Below are 20,224 nucleotides of genomic sequence, written 5' to 3'. Positions count from 1 at the left end.
ATTCTTATCTATATCTCTACACATTTACAAGCAAAATAGCATCTTAAACTCTCTCTTTAATTTACTATTTTTCTTAATTGGTACTCAATTTTTATCTATATATTTTATCTCCTTTTTTGTATCCCTATTTTTATTTTCCTTTCTTTTTCTCCAACCAGTTATATCATTTTTGCCATACTAGGTAATAATCTGTTTCTTCTTTTTCTTGTATTTCTTTCGTAAACTTGTCCATTTCTGCGCATTCCATAATTTTAATGATTATTTTATCTTCTGTTGGTGAATCTTCATGTTTCCAACTCTGGGCAAAAACTATCCGTGCTGCCGTTAAAATATGAGTGATTAAGTATTTTATTTCTTTTTCGTAATGCGCTGTGAATATTCCTAGTAAACAGGTTTCCGGTTTCATTTCTACTTTCTGATTTGTGGTTTCTTCTATTTGCCTCCTGATTACTTGCCAAAACTTTTTTGCTTTTTGGCAGGACCACCACATATGGTATAGGGTTTCTCTTTCTATATTGATCCTATATAGAATTTATCGTTCTATTTTGACAAAAACTGCCAACCAATGATGATAAAAGCAACATTCTGGGGAACAGACAGGAGGGGCCATGTCCACATCATTCTGAAACCCACAATAGGTGCTTCTCTGATCATTTCCACAATTGGTCCCTAGGCTGCTTCAGTGTTGGGGATGTCAAAGATTTTACTAACCTGGAAGCTATCACTACAGATAGTCCTTAACTTACAACAGTTTGTTTAATGAGCGTTCTAAGTTACAACGGCACTGAAAAAAGCGACATGACCAGTGGTGGGTTCCTCCCGGTTCGGTCCGGTTCAGCCAAGCCGGTAGTGGTGATGATATGATGTCACCAAACTGGTTCTCCCCCCCCCCGCCCTCCCCCCCCCGTTATTCTTACCTTTTATTTGGTCCCACCCCCAATGTATTGCTGCCTCCTGAGTCCCAGCTGATGACTAGAGGGAAAAAAACTGTTTAAACTCTTGCCGGGGGGCTTCAAAGGGCCATCCTACAGCTGATCAGTGTTAAAAGCAAACAAATGAGTCGGGTCGTAAGTGCGAGGACTGGTCGTAAGTACAAGGACTTTCCAGAAATGACTCTGACCAGCTAGCCACGCCCACCTAGTCACATGACCTCCAAGCCACACCCACAAAATAAGCCACGCCCACAGAACCGGTAGTAAAAAAAATTAGAACCCACCCCTGGACATGACCATTTTTCACATTTATGACCGTTGCAGCATCCCTACGGTCATGGGATTAAAATTTAGACATTTGGCAACTGGTTCATATTTATGACGGTTGCGGGGTCCTGGGGCCATGTGGTCACTTTGTGCGACCTTCTGACCAGCAAAGTCAATGGGGAAGCCAAATTCACTTAACGACCATGTGACTCCTTAAACAGCTGCAGGGACTCAGTTAACAACTGTGTCAAGAAAGGTCGTAAAACGAAACAAAACTCACTTAACAAATGTCTCGCTTAGCAACAGAAGTTTTGAGCTCACTTGCGATTGTAACTCGAGGACTACCTGTACATGGCATTGGAACAAGGTGGGAGGCCTTACTTTGACACTAGTTTGGGTACGGATGCTGAGCTTACCTTATTCTTGGGCTGCGGCAAGATGAAGTCAACCTCAGGAGCCAAGGAGGAAGTCAACCTCTGTGATCAAGAAATGTTTGTGGTGGTGTGAGTAATAAGCAAGTGAGAAAACTCCCTCCATCTTTAGATTACTGTGGTTAACTTTAGGGATGTTTCTTAATGATGTAAAGAAATCGAGGACTGACTGGAATTAGAAACTGTTGCCCCTCCTGAACTTAATCTACTTTTTCTCCATTTTCTTGAACCTCCTTTTAATGTACCTCACAGATGAAAGTCCCACCCTTCAGTTGGACTTCTCCTACTACTCCTATGAATACGAGGCAGACCCTTACACTTCTGAAGGAGACGCTTTTGAACTGACAACAGCAAGCGGCACAGAGGCGCAAGATAACGGCAGATACCCGGGAGCTGCTGTGATCACTGGGAAGTGAATGGTGAGAGGTTCAATGTGGCCTTGGGGGTGGGAGGCCTGGTAGTTCTTTGCTCCCTTTCCACCTCACAGTTTTCTCTTTTTCCTCCTTTCATGTTTTCTGTTTTTTCTGTAGAAAGCTCCTTCCTTTCAGTCTAACAGAGCCAAACTCCACAAGGGATCCAGGCCGTTTGATTGTTCTGTGTCTTGCTGACAAAGGAAGATGGAACTCTGTCTTGCCCTACCCATGGCTCTCACGGTAGCCTCCTTGCCGCTTTCCCACTTGTGTTGCACAAGCTACGTAGGGCAAGCTGGAATCCAGACCCTCTTTTGGAGTTGCTCATCCCCAGAGGACCATCATTCAAATTGACTCTTGTCTTCCAACCAACTCTGCCCTAGTTGTGAGTGGAGAAAGGATGGCACCGTTGATCTCTATGACCCAGGCAACCCCATAGCAACCAAAGCACAAGAGCTCCAGATCATTTGTTTTGTGCATCATATTACTGCACCCCTCTGTCACACACACATACACACACACACACACCGCTTAGCCTGGAGGGTGGAAGAAGAGCTTGGACAGAACAGGTTTCCTCTGTTCAAAGGTTGGTGTTGGTGGGATAGGAATTGGCTTTCCAGTCTCACCTTATCTTCCCTTCCCAGTTATCCTTCATTGTATGGAAAGAAAAGCATGTGTCCACCTCATATTTTCCAAAGCACTGGAGCTAGTCCACTTCTACCTTCTTCCCCCTCTAAACCTCTCAACCATGGATGGTAAACACGTAGCTTTCCAGATGTTGCTAATTGCAAACTCTACACTCCCAAGCCAACTTGGCTAGAGCTGATGAATTCCAGGATTTGTAGTTTGCAAACATCTGCAGCTACAGCTTCCCCTCCTGTTTTACGTCATCCGTGACTGATGGCAAAATAAGCTATTTATAAATTTGAAGGAGGTCAGAGAATATTTTCTAAGGGAATTGAAGTTCGAAAACTACTACTGCCAGCCCCGGTTCTTCCGCAATGCAAATATACCAGCCTTGATGGACCATATGCAAAAATATAGGCTGTACCCAATATTTATTGTAAAACAAACATTTTTATTTACCCCAAATTATTGTCAAATGGAACCAGGTTGATGTGGTGACCCCAAGCTTGACATATTTCTATCTCTGCTCATTGGGCTTACCTGTTCTTGCCCACTGTACATCTAGGCAGATACCTGTTTGTTCATTCCAAGTGCTCAGTAGAACAGCCTGTTCCCCACTTGCTTAGGCATTGCAGGGGTACAGTTTGCTTTTATGGTTCAGCACAATTCTTTAGTGAATTGGAACATCCAGGGGTTGGGTTGGGTGGGATGGGAGAAGAAGTTTGATTTAGATATTGATAAAATATTTTATTAAAAATCGATTTTTAAAACAGTTGTGACTCCTTTTGGTTTCTTCCTGAGGTAATAATTTGTGAGTGGAGGTCTGAGGGAGATCCAGGAACAGAAAGGATGAGATTAATGAAGACTCAATCAGCAACAAACTTATTTTTGGAAGTTTTCTTTGAATCCATTTATTAGAGACGTACTTGGACTTTCCCAAATCCATACAGTTAAGCCACGAAATAAAGGGAAGAACTATCTGCTATACAAGACTTCAGAATTAATGAGGAACATAATTAGGCTTCTTGGAAATTGGAATGGAACTGAGATTGGGAAGGTTTTATCCAGCTATATTGTTTTAAGAACTCCAAGAACAAATTGACCATTAGCTGCTTCCTCAAAAAAAAAAAAAAAAAAAATGGTAAGAAAGACCATGAAAAGCCCCAGCCAGCCCCTTTTTTGCTTTATTTCCTTCCCAGTACCATGAAGACAGTCTCTCCTTCACCCAGGTCACTGGGAGTGATGGAAGTTTTTTGAGGGCAGCGTTTCTTTTGAGGTCTTCATGGACATAGCAGAATCCTTCCGGTGACCAAAGAGTCTCCTCTTCACATTTAACCTGAATTCTTCCGAGACATAATAGTAAATGAAGGGGTCGATGCAGCTATTGCAGGTGCTCAAGGCCAGGCTGGCCATGTAGGCCCCGTAGAACGTCCCATCCTTCCTGAGGCAGGAGCGGGAGTAGTCGAGGAGTAACAGGATATGGCTTGGGCTATAAAAGGCCATGACTGAGATAAGCATGAGGGCTGTCAGCTTGGCAGCCAAAGCATACTTTTCACCGCTGCCCAACAAGACCCAGAGTGTAACCCCGCAGCTGAACACCATGATGAGGAGAGGAGTCAGGAAGCCACAGGCAATGAGGGTGATGAAGTAATAGTAGTAATGCTGCTCTTCCCATTGCCATGGCAGGACGTCGTGGCATAGAGTCTGCTTCGTTCCATAGAGTGGGAAGGACTGGCGGAAGAGAATCAGAGGCAGGGTAAAGAGGACAGCTACCACCCAAGCTACAGCACAGGTGCCCATGGCAAAGGCAGAGCTGCGGAAGGAACGGGCGAAGAACGGGTGGGCTACAGCAAGGTAGCGGTCCATGCTGATGCAGGCAAGCAAAATAATGGAGCAGTACATGTTGCCGTAGAAGGCCATAGTGGTAAAGCGGCACATGGCTTCCCCAAAGGGCCAGTGGTTGCCCAAGAAGTAGTAAGAGATCTTCAGAGGAAGCACCAGGCATAAGAAGAGATCAGCAGTTGCTAAATTTATCAGGAAAACGGTGGAGGGCAGTTTCTCCACCCTTGTGGTGAGCACCCAGAGTGCCAGAGCATTGGCAGGGAGTCCAATGAGGAAGATAAGGGTGTAAAAAGATGGAAGGACAACGACGATGAGCGTGCCGTTGAGTGAACCATGGGAATCTTTCGAGATACTCAGGAAAGTAGTGTTGTTCTCAATGACTGTCTCCCCTGGGATTGTGCGAGGGCACAGACCACTCCATGGCTCTGTGTGATTCTCATCGGTTCCATTGGAACTATAATCTAACAACAGAAGGAATTCAGTCAGTGATTCTGAGTCCCCAGTCCACCTCCAGCCTCCACGCCATTTAGTTTTAAAAAGCAAGTCCCTTATAGGTGTACCTCCCTTCTTCCCCTTCTTTTTGGGGACTGTGTGAGCCTTTGTTTCGGTTTTTGATTCCTGAGACTGCCTGGACTGCAGTTTTCTTGGCAGGAGTTTCAGAATTGGTTTGCCCATGCCTGTTTCCTAGGGCTGAACGAGAAGGTAACTGAGTTAGCAGTCCCCTGGTTTCTAATCTCGTGCCTTAACCACTACACCAGACTCCCTCTTGCATTCACTGTACAGCTTCCCTGAGACCAATCTAGACTCTACTTGACCTACAGTATGAAGGATTAAATGTTCAGAGTGCTACTGTCCACTTGTTTATACCACTAAGGATATTTCTCATATTATTCAGCTGACATCTGCTTGTTTGGCAGACCTTCAAATGTTTGAAGATTGTTATCATATTGCTTTAATTTGTTTTTCCGACCTAAAATATACAGCTTTTAAAAACACTTTTTTTTTTCATAAGAATTCCGTCCCTTTCTGGCTATGGTGCCAGTCATAATCTAGATAGTCTTTTAAAATGTGGCATTATTCCAAGTGCATTTTTAAAACAATCATGTCACATTGCTGGCTCATACTCAGTTTTTGATCAATTTAAGGGGCCTTAATTTTTTTCATACAAAACTAGGACTTATTTCTCCATCTTATCTGCATTCTTCCTTGTTCTGAAGACTTCCTATTTATGTTTGTTTTCATCCTGCTGATTTTCACTGGAAATTATCCACCCTTTGTTTTTCTACAGCATTTGGCTCCCCATCTTAGCTTCATTAAATTTGCAGAAGTAATTTATAATATGAACACTGTAGAACTAACAACAGTGTCTTGATACTCTCTACGCAAGATCTCCCCCATTGGATTCATGAAAGCAACAGGAAATGGTTCAACCAGCTGTGTATATTTCATTAACCAACTGTGTTTTGTATATCAGAGCTAGGGAAGAAGCTCAGGCCATCAAAATAAGCTTGCAGATAACCGAAGCAAGAATTTTTCTCTTCTAAACTTTCCTTTGAATTCTGGTGGCTCTTGACTGCAATCATTCTGACAGTTTCTTTGCTAAGGGATGTTTTTTACTTTTTCTCCAGCCTCCAAAGGAATTAGGACGAACAGCTAATAATGTGATGATATCAACATAGCATGCAAAATATTGGCTTGCTTTCACATTTTAGAGAGTTACGGTGTCTTAGCATGCCATTTTTTCCCCCTCAGGGTGATACTTAAAAAAAAATAGTGTCAAGATCCTGGAAGGCTTTGGTGGCTGCAAATCTAGAACTGTCTGCCGCCTGTCAAAGGGGCAGGAAATCTCTGCCACATTTGATATTTCTCAGCCGCAAGTAGCTACACTGCTGCAAGATCTACAAGACCGTAGGCTCTCCTCTTAGGAGTAAAAGCTCTAGTGATAGAAAATATGCTTTGTTTGAGCAGGAAAAACTTTTGTTCTTAGCATTTCATGGAGCCCTATAGAGATCTCGCAGAATTCTGGGATTCTGGACTTCGAAAATTCCTCCTATAAACAATGCAATTCCTTGAGGAGGGAAAAAAAATGCCCAGCCATCTATTTTTCACTTGAGGCATCCTAGGGAGAGCTGTGGCACAACTAGATGTTATCTTTAACAGAACTCTGGAAGGGTCCTTAATGAAAATTTTAAAACCCTGAAACAGAGTCAAATCCCCACAACCACCATCCCATCCTCAGGCCAGTTGGTCCTGCACTTGCAAACTAAAAAGGGTTGGGGAGGTTTGACTCCTTACCATCATAATCAGCAACTCCTGCAGCCGACACCTTCCAGCAGCACACAAAGAGCAGTGGCAAGAAGGATCCCCTCGTCCCAGTATCGCCCAGTGACATCCTGTGCGTTGTCAGCAAGAGTGGTTCACTGTGCTGTGAGGAGTCGGCAACATCCCATTTCCTGCCTTGACAGGCTCTTAACTTCAGAAAACATCATATTCCTCCTACCCGCCTCTTCTGGGAGTGGTTGGAAGGGGAGCTTTTTTTTTTTTTTACAGCAAGACATGTCAGGGAGGAAGTACATGTCTCAGTGACATAATCCTGTCCTTGACAGAACTTAAAAGAGAGGAGGGAAGTCCCAAACCAGGATTGGTCTGGTACGCCTCAAGGGACTGCCCCATAGCAAAAGGGACCAACTGCATCTAACTCGTTTAGTCATAAAAGCATAAAGTGACCATCTGACCTGGCTAGCAGCCCAGAAAAACCATTTATTTTCCCAGAGATTCTTCTCTGTCATCTGTAGATACCTTCACGCTGCCATCTTTCTTATCAAGGCTTCAGGTCTGTGGAACCTCAAAATAAATATAGAGGACCAGGTATGACTTCGAGTTGTCCAAACCAAAACCGAGTCTTTGCTGAAAAAGGAGTGGGCTTCTTAATCTTTGAAATTAGGCTTCCCACCAACCTGACCTTTTGCCTTCCACAACCTCCCCACTGTTTACTTAAAGTCACTTAAGATGTCTTTGATGTATACTGTCAGATACAAATGCCTTATTCTCTAATGTGTAAATAATGTATATATGGAACATCAGGGGTTAACTTATTCTTTGGACTTTAATGTATTCATAATTTACCACTCCCATTCCTGGCTCCACCCCTTGTATATAAAAGGAGCCATCCTCCCCATTTTCCTTGCTTCTATCTTGAATATTCAGCGAATATAGAATGCCTATTATGAATAAAAAGAGATATATTTAAATCTCTAACTTCTATTATCTTTATTGAGTCTGATCCTGAAAATATTGCAACAAGCTGGTAGCAGAGGATGGTTAATTGACTCAATAAAATAAACATGTATAAGAAAGAAATAGAAAGCAACGATCTCAGATCAGAGATACTGAGAATAATAAAAATACAAAAGGATGACTACGATCTCATCGCGAACCTTCAAAACTTCTTGAAAGAAAACGAAGCAGCGAGAGAAAATAGCATCGAGACAGCTGAATTCAAAGAAACAAAGACGGTGAGCAACCCATCTATAAAAGAGAAAATAACGAGAAGAAAGAACAGAGATCCCGCTCAAAATTTCGAATGGCAGCCATCTTGTCTTCAACCGGCCACTGAGACAAGCAAAGCAGAGCCAATCACGATACACCATTCAAAATCTCTGGCGCGAAAAGAATCAAACAGTACAAAAAATAGTAAAGAAAACCTTTATTCTTCAGAAGGATCAAACACGGACACAAAAGAAACATCTATTGAACTGAAAGTTGAAGCGATAAAGAAACAACTATTTAGAACTTCTGATCCAAATTTAAAAATGGCGAAAAAATCAACGGAAGCCAATGACCTAAAAGTAAAAAGACAAGCAAGCAAAAAGAAAAACCAGAACATATCCAATTCAACTCGTACAGAAAGGATGACGACACCTGAGCCCAGAGGACCCTGCAGTTTTTTTCCCACACCGCAGACGGTTCCGGAGGTGGAGAGCTTCAAGCGGAGCGGCTTTGGCGAAAAGAAGCAAGCATCAGCCATCGGCAAGAAGATCAAGATAGAAATGGAGACCGAATCGTCGGAGGAAGAACCTTACGAAGAAACTGCAGCGACAGAGGCTCCCTATGACAACTTCGACAGAAATACAAACTATGCACATGCGCAGATGCATTCAGAGAACTACAGAAGACATTATGATGAAGAAAAACCACTCAGACTAATGCACAGCATACCCACTCCATCCTGTGACTTTCAACACTTACGAGACCATGGACTACCCTCCGTTGTAAGTAGTGGGGATAATAATACTGGGGACTTACCTAGCGATTTTCCAAAACTTAGAATTGATGGCATTAATTTGCAAGAGTGGTATCAGCAACTTCAGGTTGCCTTTATGAAAGAAAACCTAATGTTTTTTATCACCAGTCCCCCAAGAAGACCTTGGACTTTAAAAATAGATTGCTTACACCATAGAGCATTTTTTCTGACAATATCTAGCGTGTCTCCTGCAATGTATCATAGCATCAAACCAAACCTAACTGTATCAGAAATAATTCAATGCATGTTTAATCTATTTCACAGCGATAGCGTAGCCACAACCACAAGAATGTCTAAGGATTTCTTTTCTTCTAGAGTGAAACCAGGGGTTTCTATAAGTGAACATTTGATAAATCTAAACAAAATAAGAGCTGAGCTGCAATTGAGGGGGGAAGTGATTTCAGATCAAACTATGAAAAGTGTTATTATCAATTCACTTGATCCATCATGGGATAGCTTTATGTCACACTTAGATACCATTAATTTGGGATATTTATCAATAGAAAGTCTATCTAACAAATTGATAGCAGAAGACAATTCAAGAAAAAATCGTTCCAGTAACCAAACAGAACACAAATCTTTTAGGAAAGTAGTCTTTCAAGATAAATATAATGAGGCCTTTAGATGCCACAATTGTGGATCCAGGGAACACAGTAGAAGAGACTGTCCCAAAGTCCCAAGGGAGAGACATAGGCCAGAATATAGGAGCAAATACAATTACAGACAATCTTCCACAGATAGACACAAATATAGAAGTCCACCAAATTACAGAGAAAGTAGAGGGGGTAGAGAAAATTCAAAAGAGAGAAAATCTGGGTCACTAAATGGGCTAAATAAACAAGACAGCACCAAAACACAACAAGATGAGAACAATAATTGGCTTATTGATTCTGGTGCAACAAATCACACCACTAACAACAAAAGTATATTATCTTCATTTACAGAAGATAAGTTTGTGATAAAGGTAGCTAATCAAGAAAAGGTTCAAGTATTAGGCAGAGGAAATGTGACCTTGCCTGGTTTAGGGAAAATAGAGGGGGTATTATTAATCCCAGAAATACCTCACAACATACTAAGTGCTATAAAACTAAGCAGAGAATCTGACATCAATATAGTTTTCTCAAAGGGGAAAGCAACAATAGAAAAGAACAAAACAAATGTAGGCACTGTGATGATAAAAGGGGGTCTACCCTATCTGATAACCAAAGAAAGATGGTTACATAACATTGATTCAAATATGGAAGATTGTATTGAAGCAGATGATGAAAATGTCAGTAACAGTGACAATGATGAATGTAAAATAACTCATGATAACAAAAATACACACAATGAGAAGAAACCAAAAATAGGTAAACCAATTCATGATGAGTGTGCTCACATCTTACATAGGAAGTTAGGACATGCAAGCTTTCCTGTAGTACAAAAAATGACTGAACACGCAGAAGGTGTAAAAATAAAAAATTGTGAAAATTATTTAGAATGCTCAGTATGTAAATCCACCAAACTAAAAACCAGTCCCAGACCAAAAAAATCTAACAGATCAACTAACAATATTTTTGATTTGGTACATATGGACTTAGTTGGCCCATTAACTCCATCAATTACCTATAGAAAACGTTACTTCCTAACAATAGTGGATGATTACAGTCGCTATGGTTTTGTTTACACATTAAAGCACAAGGATGAAACCTTTCAGAAATTTAAGGAATTCTACAAACGCATAGAAACACAACATAATATCAGAATAAAACAAATTATGACAGATAGGGGATGTGAATTCATGTCTAAAGAATTCTCCCAATGGTTAAAGGATAGAGGGATGCTACATTTCACGTCCAATCCATTTTCTGCATTTCAAAATGGGATTGCAGAGAGAAAGAACTCCACACTACAAACCATGATTAGATGCACATTAGAGGATGCTGGTTTAGGCAAACAATTTTGGTCAGAAGCCTTACATTATTCAAATTACACTCAAAATAGAACATGGTCCAGTATTGTGAATAAGACACCATATGAGGTGATGTACAATAGAAAACCTAAATTAGCACACATGCACATATTTGGAGTTACTGCAGACGTGCACATACCTAAACAATTGAGGAGAAAGGGAGAAAACGTATCCAGGAGACTAAGATTCATGGGATACGAAACTGGAACCAAAGGGTACAGATTCATTGATAATAATAACAAATTTATAGTATCCAGAACAGCTGTGTTTCATGAGCAGGCCAATTGGTCTAAGTTGCACCTTAATGAAATTTTTCCTAATAAAAGCAAAGATAATATATCTTACGAGGAAGGAACAACAGAAAATCAAAATATTAACAAAAGTAAGAACAAAACCAAAACTTGGACAAATAGTCAGCATAAAATAAAGACAGACACATTAACAAAAAAGGAAGCCAGATATTTGCATGACAACCATAGCAAACCTGAAAGAAATATTAGAAATAATAGAAACCAAATACCAAATAAATACAAAGATTATATTATGCATATGGATGGAGAACAAATAACACCTAATACATATGAGGAAGTATTGAAACTTCCCCGTGAAGAAAGAGAAAAATGGGAACTAGCTATGGAAAAAGAAATGAAAAGTTTACAAGGATTAAATGTATTCACACCTGCGATCGCACCTAAGGATAAAACAATTATAGGTACCAGGTGGATTTATAAAATTAAGAATTTAGAAGGAGGTAATACCTTATACAAGGCCAGACTAGTTGCACAAGGTTATGCACAAAAATATCCAGAAGACTATACTGACACATATTCACCCACAGTGAGAACAGAGAGTGTCAAAACAGCTCTTGTAGTAGCATCTGCACTCAATCTAGACGTGTTTCAATACGACATACAGACTGCATACTTACATGCGAAATTAGATAAGGAAATATATGTAAGAGCACCACACAGTCAATACACTAATAAGAACGAAATTTGGTTATTAAATAAGAGTCTGTACGGATTGAAGCAATCTGGCAAAAGATGGTACGATTGTTTGGTAAAAGTACTAAAGACCATGGATTTCAACGCCACCACTGCTGATAACTGTTTCTTTGTAAAAAAGAGTAATGATCATATTGAATTTGTATTAATTTATGTGGATGATATTTTATATATTGGAAAGCATAAAGAGAGCAGGGAAATCTTTGTAAATAAGTTAAACGAACACTTCTCATTGAAATCACTAGGTAGAGTGAATAAATACCTTGGTGTACAAATTAACAAAACAAAAAGGGGATTCAAACTTACTCAGAAAGATAAAATCATTGAACTCCTAAACAAATGTAACTTAAATAATGCCAAAACATGTGACACACCTATGCAAACTGATTTTCTTAGAAACAATGATGAATCTTCCCCTGAGTTTAAAGACAACACATTTTACAGATCAGTTATAGGTTCACTCCTTTATATATCTAATTGGACTAGGCCAGATATTGCATTACCTCTCAATTTATTGTCAAGATATGTTAGCAAACCAACCTTGTATCATTGGGAAGCTGTCAAAAGAATTTTAAGATATCTAAAAAGTACATTAGATTTTTGTTTAATATTGGAACCCAATAATGACAAAGAACCAAAAATTACTTGTTATGCTGATGCAGATTGGGCTGGTGATACATCATGCAGAAAGAGTACCTCTGGTTATGTTTTTCTATTGAACGATTGTCCAGTTTACTGGTATACTGGTAAACAAGAACTGGTAGCCACTTCTACCACAGAAGCGGAATATGTTTGCTTGTCTAAAGCTGCAAATAACCTTGTATGGTTCAATGATTTGATCACAGATGTTTGGAAGAAACCTACTTTACCATTTATTATGCATGAAGACAATAAAGCGGCCATTGAAATATCTAGATCCGATGCAATTGGACAAAGGTCCAGGCATATTGATATAAAATTTAAGCACGTGAGACAACTATCTCAAGACGGATTCATCAAAGCAATACATTGTGATACTTCTGAACAATTAGCTGACATATTAACAAAACCCTTACCTTCTAAACAACACAAATATTTAACTTCTAAATTATATGTATTATATTGTCCTGAATCTGAATGTAACTGGTGTTGTATAACGAACCGGCATTTAGAGGGGGATTTGTCAGATGTAAATGCCTTATTCTCTAATGTGTAAATAATGTATATATGGAACATCAGGGGTTAACTTATTCTTTGGACTTTAATGTATTCATAATTTACCACTCCCATTCCTGGCTCCACCCCTTGTATATAAAAGGAGCCATCCTCCCCATTTTCCTTGCTTCTATCTTGAATATTCAGCGAATATAGAATGCCTATTATGAATAAAAAGAGATATATTTAAATCTCTAACTTCTATTATCTTTATTGAGTCTGATCCTGAAAATATTGCAACATATACAAACATTCTGATGGCCACTGAAATTTCCTCTGCTTCTCCTGATAACTGTCAGGAAATAACGTCATGGTGGGGGCGAAGGAGAAGGAAGAGGGAAACACAGGATATCCTTGTGCAGATAGGGCCTGCCTCAGCTCCATCCATCTGCAAATAGCACAGCTACAAAAACATGGCCGAGGGGGAGAAGAGAAGCATGATGAGAGCATGGAAGTTTCTGCTTGTGGAATTAGAACATAGAATAACAGAGTTAGAAGGGATCTTCAAGGTCTTCTAATCCAACTCCCCGTTAAAGCAGGAGACTCCATAGCATTCCAGATGGCTGTCCAGTGTCTTCTTGAAAACCTCCAGTGTTGGAGCCCGCACAATTTCTGGAGGCAAGCCGAAATTTCTCATTAGTTCTAAGTTGGATCTCTCTTTAATTATCTTCCACCCATTACTTCTTGTCCTGCCCTCAGAGCTTCACAAAGAGGGAATCAAGTTATTCTTCAAAGCATCTGCCCTCATGTGCTTTGGAGAATAAGTTGACTCCCTCTGTGTAACAGCCCCTAAAGCACGGGTGTCAAACTCGCTGTGTCACATTGATGTCACATGACATATTGCGATGTGTTTTGCCTTCATGGAGCTGGGGTGGGTGTGGCCTACGTGTGACGCATCCGGCCTGTGGGCCACCGGTTTGACACCCCTGCCCTAAAGTACTGGAAGACTTCTAATATATAATCCCTAGTTCTTCTCTTCATTAGACTAGACATAGCTACCCTGTTTCCCCTAAAATAAGACATCCCCTGATAATAAGCCCAATCGGGCTTGTGAGCGCATGTGCTAAAATAAGCCTCCCCCTGAAAATAAGCCCTCCCTGAAAATATTTAAACGCAGAGCTGGAAATCAGGTAAGATGGCAAGAGGAGCCCCATTTTGCTTCACGCGCCCCAAAATAATAAGACCTCCCGGAAAATAAAGCCAAGCACTTATTTCGGGGTTCAAAAAATATAAGACAGTGTCTTATTTTCAGGGAAACACGATACTTCCCTCAATCATGATTTGCCTTCCAGGCCTCTTATCATCTTTGTTGTTCTCTGCACTCTTCTAGGGTGCCAATATCTTTTTTTTATATTGCAGTGACCAGAATTGGATGCAGTATTCCAAATATGGCCTTACCGGTGCAGCATGACCACTACATGTGATCTTAAAACTATCCCTTTGTTGATGCAACCTAGGATCACATTAGCCTTTTTGGCAGCTGCCGAGGTCTAGCATATTGCCATTGGGCAGGCACCATTGCAGATGTGATAGATTCCCCCAAAGAAAGAGAAATAACAAGGGTACAGCTGCATTAAAAACGGCCAACATCTTATGAGACTTCACTGAGATCTTAAGATTTGACTCCTGAGATTTTTGCAATTTAATTTTGATAGTCAATGACATTGGTTTTGCGGCATCCTAGTCCCTAGAAGCTACAGATAACTATATAGATACATACCAATTGTGGTACTCCCTTTAAGCAGAGTTAAGTAGTATGAGAGTAGTACTAAATGCCATGCCAATGAAATTAAAGGTCTGAGAGAGAGAGAAAAATAAAAGGATATGAAACTAGCATACATCAACACTATTCAGCATTTTTCTCCTTTTCTTTTTCTCCTTGCCAACCATCGTTTTTTCATCGCATTGATAGCACTGCTTCATTCATTGTCTTTTGCTCTTTAAATTTCTTAACTCCTGAGGAGCTGATCAACAGTATCCAGGCCACAATTTTCTCAATCTTCTCTTTAGCCTCTTCACTTTTTCTTTGTTATTTTTTTATGGAATTTAATGTTTCTCCTGATATATCCAACTTCGACTTGCATTGAGATGAGGAGCGATACATAACCGGTTTTGCTTCTTTCAATATTTATTCCTTTCAGCACATTAACCACCACTTTTCCACCAGATTTTGTATATATGAAACTATCCCCACCCATTTCCTCATCTTTTGTAAACACCCTACCAAGATACACAAAAATTCACACACTTAGACTTAGACTTAGAATAACTTTATTGTCACTTTGAATATACACTAATCGGCATACATTCAAATGAAATTTTGTTGCATACAGCTCTTAAAGGGTCACCCCCTCCAATATACACTACATAAACATGACAAAATAAATAAATACAAAATTATGCATATGCCCACTTGTTTTCTTTCCCATTTATAAATAGCTTGCAATTATTCTCTGTCAAACCCACTACTGGTATGTCTATCTTCAGTACATTTTCACATCTACATTTCTTGTTATGCTACACCTTTTTAAACCTTTGTTCCTTCAGTTCTTCTGCTTTGACTATTCCAATAAAAGAAAATATATGTAGCTCAAGATTGAACTGTGGAGTCCTTGGTGGTCTCTGAAGTCAGTTAGCCTGTCAGTGTTGGGAGGTTGGTGTTTTCTCTTGGTAGTTCCTTGATTAGGATATTGTTTGCCTGGTGTGAATCCCTGCTTATCTGGGAGTTGTCTTATTATTTTGTTCTTAGCTTTTTAATGGTGTATTTTGAATGGTGGGTAAAAGTGGTTTATCTCTGTGTGTCTATTGATGGCTGATTTGCCCAAATGCCAAGTTTCCAGGAATTTTTTAATGAGTTTTTCGATTTAACTTGGTCTAGGATGCTGTTTCACAGTTGAAACTATGGTTGAATCTGTCCAAGTGTTGTGAGGTGGCATTTTCATTGTGCCTTCTTGACTGCTAGTTGCTGTTCATGGATGCGCTCTGCTAGTCTTCTGTATGTGTTGTAGACTCATTTTTTTCTTCTTGGTATACTGGGTCTTTTGGTTTATTTAAGATGTTTTGGAGGGCTTTAGCTGTTTTGTATGTTATGGGCTGCTGTGTGGTTGTAATAATCTGTTGGTTGTTTCTGATATATTTTTGGTGTGTGGTAATGCTATTCTTTTCATAGCTTGTGTTGGTTGTGCTATGAAAGGTCAGATATTTTTTGATAAAATTCTTTAGATTTCTATTTTATTAGAAGATGTTTTGGAGGGCTTTAGCTGTTTTGTACGTTATGGGATGCTGCGTGGTTATTTCCTATTTTCTTTTTCTTGTGTTTCTGAGTTCCTGCCATGCATTTGTACTCGTCTGAAGACAAATATTTTTGTCTGAATACAAATATTCAAATATGCTGCAGCAGCTTAAAGAAGGAGTAAACCCCATACTCACCAGCACTGATGATGTTACCGAGTTGAATAACAAAATGTCTACAAATAATCAAGTTCAGAGAGCACCAAGGACTTCACAGCTTCAAATATCGTTTTCTACAGTTTTCTTCATACTAAAATATTACATTATAAAGCATTTGTAATATTAATTGAAACCTCATTTAGCTATATTAAAAAAACTAATTTTCAAACCATAAAACTATTGACCTACATAACATCTTTACAAATCAACTGCAAAACTAAGCATTCAATTTCTTGGTTGCAGCAGCAAACCTTGCAACTTGTCCCCTCATAAAATTATTCTCACCTATCATCTTGAATTTAAGTTCCATTGTGGAATGAAATAAGTCAGGAAAATCCTTTTCGTATCCTTTCCCCATAACTAAATATTTTGAAATACCTTTAGTTGACTGCTGATACAATGAATCAAAAGGAGATGAATATTTCTTATGTGAAAGTGAGACACGAAGAGAAGTTAAAGCAAATGAGATCAGGATTGATTTTTAAATATGTGACTTGATTGATTGTGTTGTCGACCTTTAGCAACCACACATATTTTTCTCTAGCATAATCTATCCTGAAACGAACCATGCAAGCCTTCCAATGGTGTAATGCTGGTGTAACTGGGCCCATCCATCTTTTTCTCTTTCCTTCCGATTTTTCCAGCATTATAGACCTCTCAAGGAAGTTGGCTCTTCATCTAGTGACATGTGTCCAAAATGTAATTTAAACGTGGCCGCAATCAAGAAATGTGATTAGTTTTACTTACCATACTTTTCGGAGTATAAGACACACTTTTTCCCCCCTAAAAGAGGGTGGAAATGTTGGTGTGTCTTATACACCGAATACAGCCATTTTTGGCCTCTTGAAACCTCGCCCCATGCATCCTGTTTTCACGAAAACAGGCCTGTTTTTCGCAAAAACAGGAGCCTTGGTAGTACAGTGGTCTAAAGCACCCTGTTATTAAGACCAGCTGCCTGAAATTACTGCAGGTTCGAATCTTGCCAGGCTCAAGGTTGACTCAGCCTTCCATCCTTTCTAAGGTAGGTAAATTGAGGACCCAGTTGTGGGGCAATAAGCTGACTTTGTATAAATATACAAAAGGATGAAGGCTATTGCTTAGCACATTGTAAGCCGCCCTGAGTCTTCAGAGAAGGGCGGCATATAAATCAAATTTAAAAAAAAAATGGAATGTGCAGAGAATTTGGGAGGTCTGCAGAGTGCTCCTGGGGGCTGGGGAGGGCAAAAACGCGAGGCAGGGGGGTTGGGAGGCCAAAAACGGGCCCCCAGGAGCACTCTGCAGGCCTCCCAAACTCTCTGCCCATTCCATTTTTGTGAAACACAGGCCCGTTTTAGCGAAAAACAGGTCCATTTTTGGCCTCACAAACCCCCCTCCCCACATTGCGTTTTTGCCCTCCCCAGCACTCTGCAGGCCTCCCAAACCCTCTGTGCATCTCATTTTTGTGAAAAACCTGGGGGCTGGGGAGGGCAAAAACCAGACGCATGGAGACCAAAAACTATTTTTTTTTCTTGTTTTCCTTTTCGAAATCTTGTGTGTCTTATAGTCTGAAAAATACGGTATTTCATTTATAAGGCTACCAGACTCTGTGGTGACTCTAGATGGCAAAACCCTAGAATCTATGGAAAGAATATAAAAAAGACAGAACAATGACATTTGGGCCGAGCAATGAAACACACATATTCCCATAAGAGGCCTGCCATCCACCCCATAGCCCAAGATCTTGGAAAAAGCCAGACTTTAAGGAACACTTGAAGGAAGTGAGGAAGCTGTTGCAGAAGGCAGTCACTGTGATAGAGAAAGGCCACTTCCTGAGTCCCATTGGTACTGTGTTTTTTTTTTGTCAATCCCAGAATCATAATTGCAAATCTGTCTTAATTACGTACATAAATATATAAGAAAGTTATATATTGTAGAGCAAAATGCTAAAATTTAGAAACAACTTTGCCTCTGTGAGTTGCTCAGGATACACGAGGTCTCAGCAAACGAAAAATAGGGCATGATTACAATTTAATACTTTCTTAGAAATCTGCTCACTTGGCCAGAAAAACAGACAATAAACACCCCAATCAGTTTTTATATTTGGCCACCAATGTAATTTTATTTAAAATTTATTTAAAATTACATTGGTGGCCAAATATAAAAACTGATTGGGGTGTTTATTAATTTATTAAATAAATTAAACTAATTTATTAAAGTTGCTCAGATTTCTTTTAGAAAACACACTATTTCACCTCTAAAAGAATCCTTGGTTACTTGATTTATACCTCTTAACTCTAGTAAGAGCTTAAGCTAGCTAATATAAAATAAAAGCAAAAACGGAATATAAAAAAATTAAAAAAATAGAAATTAAAGTTAATGGTAAAATAAATGTTTAAATCAAATCCTGATGAGAGAGAACAATCAGCCGGTTTTGTAAACACAACTTTCAAGAGAACACATTTCATAGCTTGCGAAGAACGAATAATGTCTCAAGGGATAATAGATTGTTCTCTTCAAATGAGTCTCCTCTACAGAGACTTAAAACTATACTGATTTGGAACAGGAGAAACAGGCCTTTAAAACTCAGATTAGGTCTGTTTAGTTCAGGTATTTCCAGGAATTTTCCAAGAGTAACTCCACTCAAAACACATGGGCATAATTTAAAAGGTTATTAAGGCATGTATAATGAATTACCAAACTTGATTAGCCCAGGAATGGAAACAGTTGGCACTCTAAATGCAATTGTGCAAAGATACTTATTGCCATTGTCAATACTTGCAGATCTGATGATAAATAAAGGAATCCCTGCAGATTTTACTCCGCTAATCATTGCCAACTTTAGGTGGCGGTTGCTCATCTCTGTTTCAAGGCCACTGAGCCAGCGCTGTTACCTTCTCATCGAAGTGGTACCTATTTATCTACTCGCATTTGCATGCTTTCGAATTCCTAGGTTGGCAGGAGCTGGGGTGAGGATGGGAACTCACCCTGTCGCATGTTGCTCAGGTCTCAAACCTGGACTGTCGGTTTTCCAGCTAACAAACCCAGCATCTTAATAACTGAGCCACCGTGTTGCGCCCCCCCCCCAATGACAAGTAAGAATCATGAAGTATTCCCAGACATTCTGTCCACAATGGACTGACCCTCCATCTTCCTGTCCTGTTTCCCATCTACCAACACCACATCCATTTTGTCAGGCTTTATATGCAGTTTTCTCTCCCCCATCTCTCCCCCACTTAAGCAATTATGGATGTGAAAGAATTCCCCTGAATTTGATTTTTTTGTAAGTAGGAATTACACTTCTTGGGACACTTAAGGCCACAATCTCAGAAATAAATAAGGAAACTGATTCAGACTAATAATTGAGCACCACAACTCAGTGTTCCCTGAACCAAGGAATTAAGTACAGGTAATCCTTGACTTACAAACTGTTGCTTAGTGATTGTTCAAAGTTACGACAAATTTTGAAAAAGGGACATGACTCAGATGGGTCTGATGGCTGCGCCCCCCCCCCAGTCATGTGACCACAGTTTGGGCACTCAACAACTGGCCTGCAAATGGTCATTTGCAATGTTCCACAGTCACGTGACTGTGATTTATGACATTTTTGCTGGGAAAGCAGTATTTACTTCTGTTTTCCGGCAAAAAAATTGCACAATGAACAATAAGGTTTGCTTAACAACCATGGCGCTCGCTTTACAATAGGCTGCAAAAAAAGGCCATAAAAATCACATTGTCATGACTTACAACCGTAGCTCCAGGCTCAATTATGGTCATAAGTAGAGGACTACCTGGAACCTCATTGAGAACCTTATATCTAAGTCCCAGATTTGTTAT

At 39.8% G+C, this 20,224-nt stretch overlaps 2 protein-coding genes across 2 annotated transcripts in view; one reads left to right on the top strand and one right to left on the bottom strand.

Annotated features, from left to right (window-relative positions):
* The window catches only part of CPAMD8 (C3 and PZP like alpha-2-macroglobulin domain containing 8), a 67,103-nt gene extending 63,753 nt beyond the window's left edge, over nt 1-3,350 (top strand). The window contains exons 42-43 of the mRNA XM_070931735.1: nt 1,883-2,049; nt 2,161-3,350. Of these exons, the coding sequence (XP_070787836.1) occupies nt 1,883-2,046 (164 nt within the window). The 3' untranslated portion in view covers nt 2,047-2,049; nt 2,161-3,350. The remainder of the gene's footprint in view (nt 1-1,882; nt 2,050-2,160) is intronic.
* Nucleotides 3,351-3,636: 286 nt separating this feature from the next.
* F2RL3 (F2R like thrombin or trypsin receptor 3) lies at nt 3,637-6,942 on the bottom strand. Its single transcript, XM_070931734.1, has 2 exons — nt 6,805-6,942; nt 3,637-4,970 (listed from the first exon to the last, which is right to left on the bottom strand). Exons 1-2 carry the CDS (start codon nt 6,899-6,901, stop codon nt 3,898-3,900), a joined length of 1,170 nt encoding a protein of 389 aa, XP_070787835.1. The 5' UTR covers nt 6,902-6,942; the 3' UTR covers nt 3,637-3,897.
* Nucleotides 6,943-20,224: the final 13,282 nt, after the last annotated feature.

This window comes from Pituophis catenifer, unplaced genomic scaffold (genome assembly GCF_029215685.1).
Source record: "Pituophis catenifer annectens isolate HBS135680 unplaced genomic scaffold, rPitCat1.0.hap2 SCAF_1, whole genome shotgun sequence".
Lineage (NCBI taxonomy): Eukaryota > Metazoa > Chordata > Lepidosauria > Squamata > Colubridae > Pituophis > Pituophis catenifer.
The sequence above is the reverse complement of the archived record's forward strand: the minus strand, read 5'-3'. Positions and strand labels throughout refer to the sequence as shown.

Bases quoted from the DNA above. Each gene is read 5' to 3' on its own strand.
- F2RL3 (XM_070931734.1), bottom strand. From the start codon at position 6,901: ATGTCACTGGGCGATACTGGGACGAGGGGATCCTTCTTGCCACTGCTC. The intron at 4,971-6,804 runs GTAAGGAGTCAA...TTCTGTTGTTAG, and splicing joins AGGAGTTGCTGATTATGATG to ATTATAGTTCCAATGGAACC.